Source organism: Macaca thibetana, chromosome 12 (genome assembly GCF_024542745.1).
Source record: "Macaca thibetana thibetana isolate TM-01 chromosome 12, ASM2454274v1, whole genome shotgun sequence".
Lineage (NCBI taxonomy): Eukaryota > Metazoa > Chordata > Mammalia > Primates > Cercopithecidae > Macaca > Macaca thibetana.
The window spans coordinates 32,298,016-32,316,589 of NC_065589.1; the positions used below are offsets into that span (position 1 = coordinate 32,298,016).

At 38.3% G+C, this 18,574-nt stretch overlaps 1 protein-coding gene across 5 annotated transcripts in view; it reads left to right on the top strand.

Moving 5' to 3' along the window:
* LANCL1 (LanC like glutathione S-transferase 1) overlaps positions 1-12,034 on the top strand; it is a 47,705-nt gene extending 35,671 nt beyond the window's left edge. For all 5 annotated transcript variants that reach the window (XM_050751419.1, XM_050751414.1, XM_050751415.1 and 2 more), the window contains 6 exons: positions 1,850-1,985; positions 2,510-2,656; positions 5,343-5,525; positions 6,873-7,049; positions 7,804-7,876; positions 8,706-12,034. In XM_050751419.1, the coding sequence (XP_050607376.1) occupies positions 1,850-1,985; positions 2,510-2,656; positions 5,343-5,525; positions 6,873-7,049; positions 7,804-7,876; positions 8,706-8,782 (793 nt within the window). In that variant the 3' untranslated portion in view covers positions 8,783-12,034. The remainder of the gene's footprint in view (positions 1-1,849; positions 1,986-2,509; positions 2,657-5,342; positions 5,526-6,872; positions 7,050-7,803; positions 7,877-8,705) is intronic.
* Positions 12,035-18,574: the final 6,540 nt, after the last annotated feature.

The window sequence follows — 18,574 nt, forward strand, 5'->3', positions numbered from 1 at the left end:
CCCTATCATATTTGCTGCCCACTCCCCTCCCCACAAAAAGGGAAAAAGGTTCATTCTCAGAGGTCAAACTACCAAATACAGTTACTTTCCTAAACTGACTTCCCTCTGTGATCTCCCCTACTTGCTGGTTCCTGAGGCTTCCCTTTTTGGTCTCTGATGAAAAGGCTGGGGCTTTGATGACCCTGCTCTGCCACATCTATGACTGCATGCATCTGGGGCCAGGTGATGTGGAAGACAGAGAAGTAAAGCAATGGGGGCTTACAGTCCCCTCCTGAGACTGCAGGTCCTCCAATCTGGGGGGAGGTTTCCCTTCCTCAGAGTTTAGGCTCCCAGGGCTCCCCTTGCCTTCGTACCTGCTCCCAACATGAGATTGCTTGTAGGTTGGGGCACAAGAGAACTGAGAAAAGGAAAATAAAGAAAAATGGAGGGTTAACCCATTCTCTCTGATATTAGGAGTTCTCTTTGTTCAGATAGCACTAGAGGGCTTCCTCTGGGTCTCTGTCAGCCTACTTGTGCCTACTTTTGGGTTTTGGGCTATACTGAGTTCAGACCAGGGGAATACCAGAGAGAAAAAACGGTAAACTCACCACTGGTTTGGTGGTACTTCAGATTCCTGTCCTCTTCCTCTTTTTGTGTGTTACTATTTGCTTTTCAGAGACCGCAAATAGCTGCTCTATCCTGTCCAGGTTTTAGAGCCACATTTTGGGGGAGAAACAAGGTGCAGAGCGTGTTTACTCCATCTTACCTGAAACCAGAACTGAAAGTAACTTTTTCTGAGAAGCTGAACTGAGTCTATCCGTAGGGACTGAATGAACCATAATACATTCATTCATTGGGGTTCTATGCAAGTATTACAAAGAACGTGACTACTCTGTGTGCTGTTACGGAATCATTGTCAAGATGTGTTGTTAAATAGCAAACTGTAGAATATTTATAAATATGTATATCTATGCTTATGTGTACATAAAATCTAGGAATACACACACAAAAAAATGGTAACCATGGTGATTTCTGAGGAGAACTAGAAGGCTGGGAGACTGAGGAGATGGAGACCTGACTGACATCTCTGTGCTATTAATATTTGCATGTTTTGGCCGGTTGCAGTGGCTCACGCCTATAATCCCAGCACTTTGGAAGGCTGAGGCAGGCGGATCACCTGAGGTCGGGAATTGGAGACCAGCCTGACCAACATGGAGAAACCCCGTCTCTACTAAAAATACAAAATTAGCCGGGTGTGGTGGTGCGTACCTATAATCCCAGCTCCTCAGGCGGCTGAGGCTGGAGAAGTGCTTAAACCTGGGAGGTGGAGGTTGCGGTGAGCCGAGATCATGCCATTGCACTCCAGCCTGGGCAACAAGAGTGAAACTGTCTCAAAAGAAAAAAAAAAAATTACATGTATTATTGACTGTGGTGGATGAGACCTACTTCAGGTAGGCCTGGTGACACATTAAGAAATAAACCAAGGAAGGAGGTGATGGGCCATTTGTTAACCTAGTCCCTTCTCTGGGCTAAATGCCTCAGAGCCAGCAGTTCTTGGCTTCTCTGACCCCAACTGCTAAAATACTCACCTTAGGGCCTGCCTCCATGAGGAACTAGGGAGATTTCGGATAACCTCAGCCATACGTTCGTATTCTTTCGTTTTATGAATGTATTTGTCAGTTCCATTGTTAAGTGAAGAAATTTAATGGAGGGGGCTAATCTGTGAACCGTAACTGTTCTATAGATAGATATTATGTATGTATAAACACATATTGTATGTGCATGTCTATTTTTTCAATGTACCATTTTTAAGTATACATCAATACCTGATTCCTTTCAAATTATTTTGGGCATGTATTTTTATTTTTAGGCTAATTCACCTAAATAAGATTGATCCTCATGCTCCAAATGAAATGCTGTATGGGCGAATAGGCTACATCTATGCTCTTCTTTTTGTCAATAAGAACTTTGGAGTGGAAAAGATTCCTCAAAGCCATATTCAGCAGGTACCACGTTTTTGTGTTTTTAGGAGTCTCTTTAGGATCCCATTTACTTACTGTCTGCCTAAACTATTGTTTGTGTCTCTCCAGTTAGCACATTCCAAATAAAGGAAGGTGTATCTGGACCTCTAAAGGTTGGGCACAGTCCAAGAACCAATAGCTTCCTACGGAGTGCTGTTGGAAACATTTCTGACTCAGTCAGAAGGCCAGTCTGCTCCATTTCAGACTGCCAAATTTCACCTCCCAAATGGAGGGTCTGCTTTGGTGGTGCCTAGAGGATTTTATGCTTTTGACAGGTGAACTCTTGTAAACTGTAATGCAAAGAGCTCACGCTCCTCTATGCCCTCCCCGTTCTAGGCTGAATATAGTCCCACTCTCTGATGAAGAATTAAACTGTGCCTTTCCCTGGCTGAAAGCTAGTGTCTAATTTGTCGTGTTCCTCAGTACCCCTTAGCAAAAAAGTCATTACCTCCTCCAGGAAGGTTTATCGTTCAGTTCACTTGTGATTTTGGTTGGTTCTCTCTCTGCAGATTTGTGAAACAATTTTAACCTCTGGAGAAAACCTAGCTAGGAAGAGAAACTTCACGGCAAAGTCTCCACTGATGTATGAATGGTACCAGGAATATTATGTAGGGGCTGCTCATGGCCTGGCTGGAATTTATTACTACCTGATGCAGGTAAGGAGTGATTGTGGTGGAACTTTAAAATGTCCTTCCTGACCCATGTACTATCATGGGTGAGAAGACAGACGTTCTAGTTCTAGTTTGTCATTATGTCAACCTCTGCATTACAGTACTCTCCTTGTAATTAACTTGACCTAGACAAACAAAAGTAATGTTTACGAAGGTGCCTTTAAAAATGTATAAACATTAAAGGCCTTGCATTTTGAGATGAAGTTTGATTTACAGGTTACCCTACTTGCCCACTTAGCATCACTTGTGCAAACTAAAGTATTTTGACCTATAGTTCTGCATGAAGCACCTCTGCTCTGCTCTTGCAGCCAGTGCTTTGAATTAAAAATATTATTCCACATTAAAAGGCACAACTAATTCCAACAAATTCCAGTCATAGGAACAAAATCAATAGAAAACAAATGAGTGCTTGTTGCCTAATGCTAACTTAGAGAGCAAAGCTGAGGAGACTTTTACTTACCTGTAAAACAGCTGAATATGCTCTGCCCAACAGTTCTTAGGATCTAACACTATTGGGGCACATCAACCAGAGTCAAATAGACTAAAGACAAATAGCATTTACTGCAGCAAACATAACTTGGGAGAGATCAGAAGAGGACTTCTCATGAGGGCATCATTTTGGGAGACTTCTGAAGCACTCCTTAAAGAGAAATTGGCACTTATGAATAAGAATTCATGGCAATTGATTTTTGATGGCAGCAGAGGTACCCCTGTCACCTTCCCAAGGCACACTGTCATATAAAAGTGTGTCATTCACGTGTTCAGCAGGAGTGCTTGGATATACATACTACCAGCTCTTTGAGTAGCTGACTCTTATAATGCAAGATCAGTGTTGGACCTGCCCTCTACCTATAAATAAACAAGGACAACAAAACTGAAAAACTCAAGGTTATTATTACTTTTGAATGCAGAGTCACACATTGAGTGTTAGTGGCAATCAGAGACTAACTGGCGTATTTATTCTACACTTTTCAATTAGAGGTTATATAATTAGGATGTTGACATTTAGACTTAAATTTCTTTATTTTTCTGGTGCATGTCTTCCTCTCTATTCCCAGTAGTAAATGTAGATTCCTAAAAGTTTTCAGGAAAGAAGAGTCTTCTGAAGTTTCAAGGTTAGTTAGAATCAAACATATTAGAGGCCCTCTCCAAAGAGGATTAGACAGCCTTATTGAACTTTCATTGAAACAAATAATCAGGAGACATAGTTAGTGACTAGACAGCCTCATCAAACTTTCATTTAACCAAATAATCATGAGACATACTCTGTCTCCTTGTGTTAGCTGTAGTAAGAAATCTGAAAACCCAAGTATTGATTTTTTCATTTGCAGGTTATCATCTATACGAAATGATTTAATTTTTAATCCTGAAAGTCTATTCTAGTAGGTACCCCTTCATTAACATAAAATTAAACATCATTATTTTTAGGCTATGTTGGGTAATTCCTGCAAGTTTGAAGAGAGTCCACTCATTCTACTGTAACACTTTGAGCTTTAATGCTGTTCCTCGTATAAAATGAAATCTGTCTTTTAAATAACTCAGTGCACTTTCAGAATCTCGTGGAAGTCGTATTCACCACAACCACCTCCTGCCTGTGCTTCACACCACTGCCACCCCTTACCACCACATGCCCCACACCTTGCCTAGCATAACAGCACTTTGACTCTGTTAAAGACATTAGCAGTCATTGAATTAAGAACAGGACCAAAAGGAGAAACTAAAACATGTATCAAAAATGGTAGCTCATATGCTTTATGTCAGTATGTCCTTTGGATCTGTACGTTGTTATATCAAAATAATGTGGCATTTAGATCGGTCCTAAATCCTCTGCAAAAAGACAGACCTGATCTAGAGGCATGCTATAGTTTGGAATCTAGATTCCAGGTCTCTTAACTTGTTAGTATCCTTTTTCTATTGAAAATACCACCTATCTCCTCTCTAAATGTAATAACGAAAGTCATGCTTGGTTTGTCTAGTGCATCCCTTTGTGACTTTTAAAGCTTGCTTTATATATGGAAACCATGGGAAACTTCTCTTACACTCACATTCTCAGGTGTTGACTTTGGAAAATTACTTATATGTATGTAGATAACAATATTGAAAAACAATATATACAAAATGTCGAGCACAGTGGCTCACGCCTGTTATCCCAGTAGTCTGGGAGGCTGAGGCGGGCGGATCATCTGAGGTCAGGAGTTCGAGACCAGCCTGTTCAACATGGTGAAACCCCATCTCTACTAAAAATACAAAAATTAGCCGGGCGTGGTGACAGGTGTCTGTAATCCCAAGTACTTGGGAGGCTGAGACAGGAGAATTACTTGAACCCAGGAGATGGAGGTTGCAGGGAGCCAAGATCGTACCATTGCACTCCAGCCTGGGTGACAAGAGTGAAACTCCCTCTCAAATAAAAAACAAAAACAATATATTCAAAAGACCCTAAGAGTTAGCTAGTAACCCAATTTTACTTTGTCCCACTGTTTAAAGTTTTTACATGAAATCACAAAAGATTAAAATAAAGGCATCCAATAGGTGGAAAAATGGAATGAAATCCAAAACCTCTTAATGACCTTCCATTTCCTCTTAGCCATGCTTTTTTTCTGGTTTAAATATACTGAGACCTAGGAAGGTTTGTTTGCTTCAGCAGAACTAATAATTTCCTTCTCATTTTTAGCCCAGCCTTCAAGTGAGCCAAGGGAAGTTACATAGTTTGGTCAAGCCCAGTGTAGACTACGTCTGCCAGCTGAAGTTCCCTTCTGGCAATTACCCTCCGTGTATAGGTGATAATCGAGATCTGCTTGTCCATTGGTGCCATGGCGCCCCTGGGGTCATCTACATGCTCATCCAGGCCTATAAGGTACTGTGTGTATTTTTGAAAAAAAATTTTTAATAACCAAAAATTTATAATTTAAAATTAGTTTTAGCCTAATCCATAAAGGAACAATAAATAAATCTCTTGTGGGACCTAAGATCACTTTGCTAAATGAATTATAATTCATTCTCACCATCTCTCTGTACCATAGCAGGCATGGTTTCAAACCTACTTTCAACAACATTTAGGTTGCAATGAGATATTGTTTATGATCCAGCATATTGTCTAGCAATTCCACTCCTAGGTGTGTACCCAAATGAACCAAAACCAAGGATTCAAACAGATACTGTACACCAGCATTCATAGCAGCATTATTTATAATTGCCATAAGGTGAAAATAATCCAAGTATTCATCAAGAGATGAATTGATAAAGAAAATATATATACAATGGAACATATCACAATGCAATGGAATATTATTCCGCTATTAAAAGAATGACTTTCTGATACATATTACAACATGGATGAACCTTGAAAACATTATGCTAAGTGAAATAAACAGATATAAAAAGACAAATATTGTACGATTCCATTGTAGTGCATAAATAACACTAATAAAAAGCATGCCCTCACAGAACTGCAATCAGAGGTTTGTAGTTGAGAAAAAAAAAAAGATGTCTATGACCATTGGTGCCAAATCAACAAATTACAACTCTGCAGATTATTGCTGGGCACTGGCATCTCATAAATAAGCTGCCAGTGTATCAAATTCTACATTTCAGAGAATTAGACACATTAATACTGGAAAAACTTTTTAAACTGCCTTATCCTACTTTTAAGAACACTTAAGTTGCAATGAGCTATTAAAAATACCTACTCAGAATATTTCCTCAGTCTTTGATGAAGATACAGGAGGCCGTAAAAAATGTAAAGGTCTATCTCTATTTTTCTGACAAAATCTAATGTTTTATACTCAATTTGCATATTTCCTAAAGAACAGTTGTTCTCCAGTGTTTAAAGAAACTTCCTAATAGTGAAGAGGACATCATAGTTACCAAAGAAGAGAGCATGTGTTCTTTGGAAGGTCACTCATGCTAACAGCAAGTTGCAAGTTAAATAATGCTGCTTCCTCAGTAACATCCACATAAACACACATGCACAGAAAACTTAGACTGTACATACCAAAGTCATGCACAATTTAAAAAACAAAAAGCCAAACTAGTAGATTTTAGTAATTGTCACTAGCAATATAACACATCCCTCTGTCACTAAATCCTTTATCCTTTCTTGCCAAGCCATCTCCCTCTCTCCTCCTTACCTGTCAGGAAGGAGTATCAATGGAACTTTCTTTTATATCCTGTATAATAGAATGCATGTCCTTTGCCTCTGCAGGTATTCAGAGAGGAAAAGTATCTCTGTGATGCCTATCAGTGTGCTGATGTGATCTGGCAATATGGGTTGCTGAAGAAGGGATATGGGCTGTGCCACGGTGCTGCAGGGAATGCCTATGCCTTCCTGACACTCTACAACCTCACGCAGGATATGAAGTACCTGTATAGGGCCTGTAAGGTAAGAGTCAGAACCACTAAATAGAAAGCAGCTCGGTGGCTCATACCTGTGATCTCAGCACTTTGGGAGGCTGAGGCAGGTGGATCACCTGAGGTCAGGAGTTCGAGACCAGCCTGGCTAACGTGGTCTCTACTTAAAATACAAAAACTTAGCCAGGTGTGGTGGCAGGTGTCTATAATCCCAGCTACTTTGGAGGCTGAGGCATGAGACTCACTTGAACCTGGGAGGCAGAGGTTGCAGTGAGCTGATACCATGCCATTGTACTCTAGCCTGGGTGACAAGAGTGAAACTCCATCTTGAAAAAAAAAGAAAAGAAAAAAAAGCAGGTCTCCCAGGAGGTTGTAGAAAGGGTTCTAGTTCATCTGATTTAATCCATTTATCCCTAAAATCATAGGTCTTGGATAACAAATACAGTTATTTAAGGAAAACCTTCAAAAACCTTTCAATTAAATTAGCATTCCTTTAAAGGGACATAATTCTACTCAGCAGCATTTATGGGAGAAAAAATAAAGACGTAGGGTGATTTAGTGCCTTTCTTCTTAAATAACCTTGGAGATACGTGACTCAGACAGCTCATTAAATTCCTCCCATGCTGTGTACTCTCTCAGACCATCCTTTACTCTGCATTAATCTCCTTTCTCTGATGTGAAGGTAGTGTTTGACTTTTCAGAGTAATTTGTAGAGACAACCTCTTAACTTTCGGGAGGTCTCTGGAAGAAATCACTATACTAATTTAACTTGGTCTCATTTTCAGTTTGCTGAATGGTGCTTAGAGTATGGAGAACATGGATGCAGAACACCAGACACCCCTTTCTCTCTCTTTGAAGGTATTTTGTACACTTTATTTATTTGCCTTATAATATCAGCATCTACTTCTCTGCTTGCTAATTAATGTATTTGAATTTAAGTTTTATCAAAAAATTAAATTATTCTTAAACTACTTTATTTCCTAATATGCTAAATCGATATTAAAAATCAATTAGCACGTGTGCTACCACAGTCCCAATACTGGTAGTCATCAGGTGACTCCCTTTTATGGAGCCAGGCACATGTTGGGCATTTTGCAGATGCCATCATAAATCATTCAGCAAAAAACATACAGGCACTACTACCTTCATGTCACAGCCGAGGAGACTGAGGCTCAGGAGCTTACGTTTGGTAAATGGCAGGGCTGTGACTTGAACTTACCTGGCTCCATTCTCTCTCCAGTCTTCTACCGGTATATAAGGCTGAGCACCTCAAATTAGTGATCTCTTCTAATGTTGAACTACAATGTCTGTAAACATAGATTTACACTTCATTTAAATCATTGCCATTAATATTGTGATGTTGTTAATGTTAAAAATGGAGCCATCCTTCGTTTTTGCAGAGTTGTAACTGCTCTCGGGGGGTGTCAGTGAGGTGGGGAAAAAGCCATAGGATGCTGAAGGAGGAGGGCCAAGAGGACATCCCCACCCTCCCCTCCAGTATGGCCTTGATCCAGACCTTAGGGACGAGGCTGTCACGGGTGGGCACCCTTTGTTGATGTTTGTGTGTTTGAATAGGCTGAAATGCTGTTGACTTGTTTTGTCTATAAAGATTTGGAGGAAAAAAAAAGCCATCCTGGGAAATGGAGTCATTTGGTATAATAACTTTTGCCTCTTTCTGTTTCTTCAGGAATGGCTGGAACAATATATTTCCTGGCTGACCTGCTAGTCCCCACAAAAGCCAGGTTCCCTGCATTTGAACTCTGAAAGGAAAGCATGCCACCTGTAACTCACTGCATGACCCTTTCTGTATATTCAAACCCAAGCTAAGTGCTTTCGTTGCTTTCCAAGGAAACAAAGAGTCAAACTGTGGACTTGATTTTGTTAGCTTTTTTCAGAATTTGTCTTTCATTCGGTTCATTTCCATTATCATTTACTTTTACTTAAAAGTATCCAAGGAAGTCTTTTAACTTTAATTTCCATTTCTTCCTAAAGGGAGAGTGAGTGATATGTACAGTGTTTTGAGATTGTATACATATGTTCCAGAACTTGGAGGAAATCTTATTTAAGTTTATGAATATAACCATCTGTTACTGTTCTAAAAATGTTTAAAAGAAACTCAATATAGATAAAAATAAATATGTGACTATTATTGGGTATTGCACTTCACTTTTCTTTAATATTTTTCCTCCAATTGGAGGGCAAACAATTTTATGACTTGCTTTTCTCTAGGTGTTTCATTTTGAAAGGGACAAAAATATAACTAAATGCTTCCAGGAGAAAAATTCCAAGAATTGCAATCTGGACTTGGGACCTAAATATCATTTTTAAAATTCTTGATGCCTATTTAGACTAGAGGTAAACATACTTTCAGATTTGCCTGTTTTTGTCAGCAAGGCATACAGGCTTCAGAAGCCAACATTTTTAATCAAAAACGTATAAAATGTGATGATCATTGTGAAAATTCTGAGTTGAAGGTTAGTTCAAGACAAGCTAACAATAACAGTTTGTGTTTTCTCTAAAATAATCTGGGTTTTTTGGAACTATTTCAGTATTCATTTAAGATCAGGAAGCTAATTTTCTATGTATGAGTATGCTTTGACCTAGGATTTCAGCCCACTCTGACTGACTTTCTAAACTTTGAGTTTTTTACAGTGACTATGCATTAGTGCTGACTCTTTGGTATAAGCCATAAAATATTTTCCTTCTTATCAATTTATCTGAACTTTGATCTTTTCACTAAATAGTACAGTATTCTACTTCGGTTTAAAAAGGGGGGATGAGAAAGGGAATACTATGTAACCAATAACTTGAACAAAAACACTAAGCTTTTAATACAAATGCTTTTTGTTGAGAAGGTATTATCCAGAGTTCATGCTTAGAACAAATGCATCTTTGTGTATCCTAGGCTTAATAATTCATCAGTTTCTGAGACCACAGAATCAGGTTTTCTGTAGTAGATAAAGACTCCCTGGTGCTTCAAATCCCGTACAAATGTTTTGACTCAGCAGCTTTTACTCCTCCTCCTTCCAATACTGCCTTTGCCTGGCTTGTTTTGTCTCTTTGCAACTGATTTTGCAAAAGGAGATTTTGCAACTGATTTTGCAAAAAAAATTGTAGCTTTAAAATAACAGGGTCTAAGTATTTTAAATGTGCCTATTTCACAGCTCTCTTGGTGACAAAAACATGCTATTTTTATTGGAACTTCAAACCAAATCCCTACTGAGTGTGTGCTGGTTCCTGCAGGTAGCAGTCTCCTATTATCTCCTGTTTAGCACCAAAAGAGCTAGTATTATTGGATATCGACCCTTTAAAGGCCACTGGCAGTAGGATTTAAAAAGCAGCCCACTGCTCAATTTCAAGATCAGCTTCCTCCTTCTTGACTTGTGTAAGTCGGCACTACCTTGTGCCTCTCAGATTGCTGAAGTGCTGCTGGTAAGCGTGTGCATGCTCTGCCTTTCTTGTGACACGAGCTTTCAGTCAGCAACATCAGCACTTACAGTAAGAAGTAAAAGTAGTGCACAGCAAAGCTAATTTGCCTTTGTCTGTGGTGTTCAACCTGAAAGAATAAAGCTCATTTGGTTTAGTTAAATGTCTTACTCTACTGTGCCTATGCTTTTAGCTACGTTACTAAGCAAGGGAAAGGAACACTTTCTTTGAGCCAAAGGAGACTTGATCACAGTTCTCCAAGTATCGTGATAGCAATACTTAACCCCAGGAAGATTTCAAGGCAGGGAGAAGAACATTTCAATTAAGATTCTTGTTAACCCATTTATGCCTAGTGTTCCATTATTGGAACACTAAGCTTGTGGGAGTCATTTACATCCTACTGCTCAAAGTCATTGCCAAGGTCTGATTTTTCACACAAAAAATTGCAACCCCCAGCATAAATGGGTTAGGTACAGTCATCTGCTAGCAAATTCATCCACACAAACACAATTCAAGTTTGTTTTAAGCTTTTGAAAACTTATTAAACTGGCACAATTTTATATGTATGCTATTTGTTGTATTTATGCTTAAGAGCAAAAAAGTTTTGATGGGATTTTAAACTCAGGCAAAGCCTACAACGCTGAGACAATCCCCTAACATGGTAGTAACTAAAACTTTTATACTAGGCTTCTTAGTTTTAAAAGGTAGTGGCATCATTGTTTCAGTTCTAGTTCTGTTATATTTTTCTCTTGGATATTTTTCTTCTTGGTAAAAATCCTTCCCAGAAGTTGCTTCCTAGAAAACTCAATACCATCTCTTATCTCTGTACAGGGACTAGGTAATAACCAAGCAGTGTTCATTTATCCCGTCACATGTTTCTGTTTCTATAGTAATTTAGAAATTGCAAATAGTTAACTTTTCATCTTGCAAAAAATGTTAACATTATCCTGGCTATTTCCATAGATGCCATGGACTATTATTACTATCCTGACTATTTCCATAGATAACTATGGACTATAGTGTGGCCTGAGTTGTCAGTCTTTAATCCTGATTCATGTGGCTCTCTTTTTATCGTTCATGTCAGTTCCAATTATTTGATATCAAAAACCTTCATGGTAGGTAGAGTTTTAGGTAAAAGTGGATCTAGGGTTACTTTCTTTATTAACATTTCCTAAATAACTGAATTGAGAGACATACTCTGCTACTATGTCGTCAGGTTAATTTTTGTCTGATCTTATGATGGTCCTGCCTTTTACTAGCTACTTTAGAAATAGAAAATGTGAAGAGTGACTATTTACGCATCTACTCCTTTGGCTACTAGAACTCATCTATAGTCCTTTATTATTTACACTGAATTACAATTTCATTTCTGCTTCCACTAAATAAGAGCACCTCATTCCTGTGTTTTCTGTACTGTTGAGCTGTAGATGAACTGTTTCTCTAATTATAAAGCAAACTGTTTGGGATATTCAGGGAAACTGCCCAAATGTTATATTGTCATTTAATGGGAAAGGCTGGGATCATATGTATTTTTATGTTCTGTAAAGGATTTGACTTACTGGTTCTCAATAAAATTTTATTAGGACTATATATCATCATGTGCTGTTTGTTTGGTTTGGTTTAAACTTGAGAAATATTTTCCCTCAATGGCAACTGAAGGTTTTTTTCTCTGTACATCCATTTCCTAGGCTTTGTTCCTTTTTCCTCATTGTTGGATAAAACAAGATTTTCTCTGCCGTTTGATAATAGAGATCTATAAGCGGAAAATATTTTTAAATCTGATCATTATAGAATTAAGAGGAATCTACAAGGCTTCAAGAACAACAGTGTATTAACCATCTCATAATATAAGAATCTGCTGTGGGGTTAATAACTAAAGGCCTAATTCTAGAAATTGATTTTCCTGCTGACCAATTCTGCTTTGAATAGAAAAGGGGGGATTAAATGAGGCGTAATCGTAAAATATATATGCAGAGGTTAGAAAAATTTTGCTGAGTCACTTGGGATGACTTTGTGCCACTACTTTTTATGACACAGCTAGTTAGTGTGACTTAGCACAACAGAGATTTGACAAATTATAGAATACTCGTTTTCATCTCTAAATTACAATTTGTGTGCTGGTACATATGATGAAAATGTCCTTCATACCCAAAGTCTATTTATTGAATGATAATACTGAGGATAAATGCAGAGTTACATTTATTTCTCTTATTTGAATGAAGTAAAGGTATGTATGGTAATATCAAGACTCTGGATGTAGGCAGTGAGGCATGGGGAGGACACTACCGTGCAAAGGCCACACAGAGGTTCCCAAATGATGCTTAGAAAGGTCCTGCTAACTCTACGAGGTTAGTTTCCATTGGCAAGGCCAGCTCTAGTTTACTGCTCCCTGGCTTCTCCTCCTACTAGGAGGAAAATGATGACAGGCACAGTAAGTTGCACCACAGTTGTAACCTCATGAACAAAGAAAACTTCAAGATATTTGTTTTTTGTGACTTACCTACAGTATATTTTTTCCTAATTTTGCATTGGAAAAGATCTTAGCCTTTCTCCTCCTCTTCACACTCTCTGAATAGAAAAGAATAATTTTTATGTCATTCTTTTTTTCCAAGATAGTTCCCACTGTGGATTCAAAGTTATTAAAATTCTCATATCTTCTCTATTCTATTAAGCATCATTTAAACTGAAAACCTACAAGTTAGTCCCCTGAAAATTTGCTTTCTCATTGTTTCTCATCCAAATTTGCCTTCTTCCTTCTAAAGCTGTGGGTCAATTAACAGAACAAGAGAACTCAGGCTTTTTTTTTTTCTTTTTTGTAACAATGGCACATATATTGGCTTCATTGGTCCCATGATGTAAACTGTCTAAACACTATTTTCCAGAAGCCCTATACTAGTGCATCCTCAGGGACTTACTTGGCAATTTTATGAGTAATAGGAGAAGGCAGCAAAGACAATAAGCCAAGAGATGAAATAATGAGGATTGAGAAATAGATCTTAGCAGAGCTGCTGCTCATAGTCAACCAGTTTAATTTCACATTTCTACATTATGTTAACTTTTCAACCACATGAAAATTACAACATGGTAACATTAAATCTGCAACTAATGTTCTAATACTCAACAAGTAAGTGTTAGACAAAGCATTTCTGAGGTACTTAGTCGTCATGTAGGGAAACACAAGACTTTATAAGTCAGTTTATAAAATAGTGTCCCAATTGCCTAATTTCTTTTTGATGGAGCTGGGATGTTAAGAAAGGCATTTATAAGTCAGAAAATACTGATGTGGCTCACTGTGAAAGATGATACTGTTTTCTCAGGATTCAGCATTCAGAAATGAACATGCCCCCTCCTGCTGATACAATCTGAACTGCTGGCACTTTCAGTTTTTATGACGCAGACATGCCATTTTGTTAATCATACCATGACCAATGCCTTAAAATCATTTATCCCCAAAATTCATTAAACATGCTATCTTTATGTACAAGGTACTGGCTAGGGGATCTGTTTGCTTAAGGTAGACATCTCTACTCTGGCAACTCAGTCTGGTGAAGACAGGTGACTGGATAAGCAATTGCAAGGAAATGTATTATAATAATCCTATCACCACTCCAACTACTCTTCCCATTATTCCATAACTTCATGTATATTGGGTCTCTCATATGGCCTGCAGTTTCTATCTATGGAGATATTGGCGTTTAGAACTGTAATAGGAAGAAGACAATTTAAAAGCCAATCGGCCAGCCCAGAAGCACTCAGAGTTCTTTCATTTGGACCACCTTGATGATGGGCAAGGTGGAGGGAAATTTGAAGACAAAGAGTCCTTTGCCCCCAAAATTACTTTCATTCAGTTGACCAACTTCTCAAAATTCACAGTATTACTATTAATAATTTAGGCTAAATTCATTTTTCTTCAGGAATCCCCCATTAAGATGCAAATATTTTAGAATAGTTACTGATCCTGCTATGTCATAAGCATCTTATTAATTGGTTCATGACCTAGAGAGAAATTAACTTGAATTCAACAACACTGTGTTGCTAGAACATGCTAGTAACAGCATCTAGCTAAGATTAAAAAGATAATATGATATCTGCTCATAAAAGACTGTTTAGATGTGATGATGAGTATAAACAAGTAATTTCAATGTGCTGTGGAACTACACCAGCACTACCGTGTTATGAGTAGCAAATGTATATAGTAGACATGTCATTTTTATTTGCCATCATCTGGCATTCGCCATGATTCATATGGAAGAATTTCATAAAGTGATGGAGGGGTCTATAGTGCCTCAGAGGTCATTTATCCAGGGTACTTCAGTGCTTAAGAACAAAGCTGATCCAGAAAGTATATGTGGGTTAATAAAACTGGTTGAAGAAATTTTGACGTCAGGACTTCTCAACCATCAATGTGCATACAAATTACATGGGGATCTTTTTAAGTAATTTCTAAAATGCAGGTCCGGAAGTGCGTGAGATTCTGCATTTCTAACAAATTACCAGATAATGCCCATGCTGGCCAGAGCCTACCTTGAGTGCCATGGAATTAAATTATCCATCATAAATTTCAACTAAATAGAAAAAAAGTAAACTCAGGAGTTGGCTTATGAGTTGGAAGAAATTAATTGATGTTTGTGAAATCAGAGGACTATGCAGTAGAAGCAGGAGCACGAAAGAGCTGGAATGATTGGGGTCTGATTTCTGATATGACACAAATTCTTGTAATGTCAAGGCGAAGGGGGTGGTCTTGAGGTGGCCCGTATTCTGTACTGGTGATTTCAGGAAGTAAAAGAAAATTAACTGGGATAAATATGTGTTTGTAATTTGAATCGGATGATTTTTCAATCCAAAGAGTCACATGCTTCTGGTAATATTAGAATGATAGGAAAGATATCTATAATAAAGAATTCATTTGAGTCATCTAGAATCATCAAGGCTCATATGGGAAAAATTAGGTCCCTCTGCTTCTCATTTACAATTTATAAGGAGTCAAGATTAGCCAACCAACTTTTTAAAGATACTAAACACAAAAGTAGATCAATCACATTCTTTAAAAAAAAATCTTAGCATATTATGAGTAGTGGTTGTATACTAGAGGTGTCATTTTTCTTTATTTGCCATCATCTGCCATTCACCATTATTCATATATAAAAATTTCATAAAATGATGAGGGCCTATAGTGCCTTAGAGGCCACTTATCCAGGAACACTTCATTGCTTAAGGAAAAAGCTGACCCAGGAAGTTTGGAAACTTAATTATAAATAGGAAAAACCCATTATTCTTCAACTCCTAAATTGAAGCCTGATAACAATGAATGTGATTATTAATAACCCTATCTTCCTGTTCACATAAGCGTATTCCCTGGGTGTTTCATTTTTAGAATTGATCCAAGTTTGGATGATTCACATAATCGATGCATTTGCTACCACTTGTAATAGTGAATGTCCAACATGTTTTATTTGATCTCTTACAAGTTCTTACCTACCCAGTTAAAAATTGAGTTGCTAGGAAGTGACATTAGCAAGATGGCAAAATAGGAAGTTCCAGCCCTTGTTTCTCCACAGAAACACTGATATAACAATATGCAAACCGAAATACCTTTAGGAGAATTCCAGAATCCAGGTAAGAAGTTGAAGTACCCTGGCAGGAACAAAACCAGAATATCCACACTGAGATAGGTAAGAAAAGCAATTTCATTTTACCCACGTCAGCACAGCTCAGCACCGGGAGAGAACAGCCCAACCAGGAGAGGACAACCCAGCTTGCGACTTCCCCTAAGGTGGGAAAAAAGAGTGGTGAATGCATGAGTTCAGCATTCAGGGTTTTTGGAAGACTAACCTGGCGACTGATTTCTGTCTTACCCCACGTATCATTTGGATGCTTGGGGTGGGACAGGAGTAGGATCACTGAGAACAAAAACAAGTGGAGGGAGGCTTGCTGCAGCCAGAAAGACTTAGTGTGATGGAGAGAAGGTACGCAAGTTGAGGCTTCTCTTTAGCGAGGGAGGGAAAATAGTGAAGCATGTATCCAATATTCTGACTCTTTGGAGGGCTGCCCCAAGGGAATGGTTTCTCCCTTTCCTCGGACTACTGACTTAACCAGCATAGTTTGTATACCTGGGGGTCTCTGAGAACAAAGGAGAGTCATGGGTCAGTTTGCTGCAGCTGGCATGACTCAACACAATCAGGAGCTGCACAACTTACGGTGTCTTTCTCAAGAGGGAGAAAGAAGTGGACTGTGCGTCGGACATTCTAGAGGACTGAGGGATATCTGCCTCTCCTGATGCAGGGTGCTGACAGGAAGACAGCATACTTTAGATTCCTGGTGGCCACTGAGAACAAGTGAGAGTGGAGCAGATTGCTATTATAGGACCAGAGAATGTGTAGTCCTACATATAGAGACTAGAGAGAGAGAGAGAGAAAGATTACAAGCTCAAAAAAAAAAAAAAAAAAGGCAAGCTTCTCTAATTGAGAAATTACATGCACAGACCCAGAGAAGTTGCATCTCTCGCAAAAAGGTTTTGGAAGTTCCCAGAATGTCTAGCTTGGTGAAGGTCTTCCTTTGTATGAAGCCAGTGTGTAAACACAGGGAGACGTAGCTGTCTCTTCAAATGCATGGATCCTATCACAAAGTTGTGAGTCACATACAAAACATAAAATAAAAATAAAAGGGATATACAGTTCAAACTAAGAAACAAAATAAATCTCCAGACAAATCTAATAGAATGAAGTGATGCAAATTACCTGGCAAATAATTCAAAATAATTGTTGTAAAGATGAGATAAAACATCAAGAAAACAATGCATGAAAAAATGAGAATAGACCGGGTGTGGTGGCTCACGCCTGTAATCCCAGCACTTTGGTAGGCTGAGACAGGCGGATCATGAGGTCAGGAGTTTGAGACCAGCCTGACCAACATGGTGAAACCCCGTCTCTACTAAAAATACAAAAATTACCCGGGCATGGTGGCGAGCGCCTGTAATCCCAGCTACTCAGGAGGCTGAGGCAGGAAAATTGCTTGCACCCAGGAGGCGGGGGTTGCAGTGAGCTGAGATTGTGCCACTGCACTCCAGCCTGGGTGACAGAACGAGACTCCGTCTCAAAAAATAAAAGAAAAAAAAGAAAAGAAAGAATTGGTGAACTCAAATATAGGCCACTTAAAGTTACACAGTCAGGGAAACAAAAAGAGTGAGGAAAGCCTAAGGAAATTATGAGACATCATCAAGTGAATCAAATTATGGGAGTTTCATAAGTAGAAAAGAGAGAAAATGGTGTAGAAGGCTTTTTTAAAGAAATAATGGTTGAAAATTTCCCAAATCTGGGGAAGAAAATAGACATCCAGATTCAAGAAGACCAACAAGCTCCAACTAGGATGAACCCAAAGAAATCTACATTGAGACACATTATGCAGATGCTCCTCAACTTACCATGGGATTACATCCCAATAAACCCATCATAAGTTGAATATACCGTAAGTCAAAAATGCATTTAATACACCTAACCTATGGAAGATTATAGCTTGGGCTACTCTATCTTAAACATGCTTAGAACATGGTTAGCCTATAGTTTGGCCAAATCATGTAACAAAGACTTTTATAATAAAGTGTTGCATATTTCATGTAATTTATTAAATGCTGTACTGAATGTGAAAAAGAATGGTTTTATGTATACTCAGTACAGTTTTTGCTGAATGTATATTACTTTTGTGCCATCATAAAGTCAAAAATATCAAGTTGAATCATCTTAAATCAGGGACCATCGTAATCAAATTTTCAGAAGTCAAAGAAGTTTGCAAATAGCCAGGAAAAAAAAGTAGCTTGTCATATGCAAGGGAGCCTTCATAAAACTATCAGCAGATTTCTCAGTAGAAACCTTATAAGCCAGAAGAGAGTGATGATATAACCAAAGTGCTGAAAGAAAAACCAGACTGCCAACTACCAATATTATATCCAATGAAACTATGCTTTAAAAATAGAGAAATAAAGATTTTCCCAGATAGATAAAAGCTGAGGGATTTCATCACTAGACCTGTCTTGCAAGAAAGCCTAAAAGACATGCTTCAATTTGGAAAAGACACTAAACAGCAATATGAAAGCATATAAAAGTATAAAACTTGCTGGTAAAGGTAAATATATAG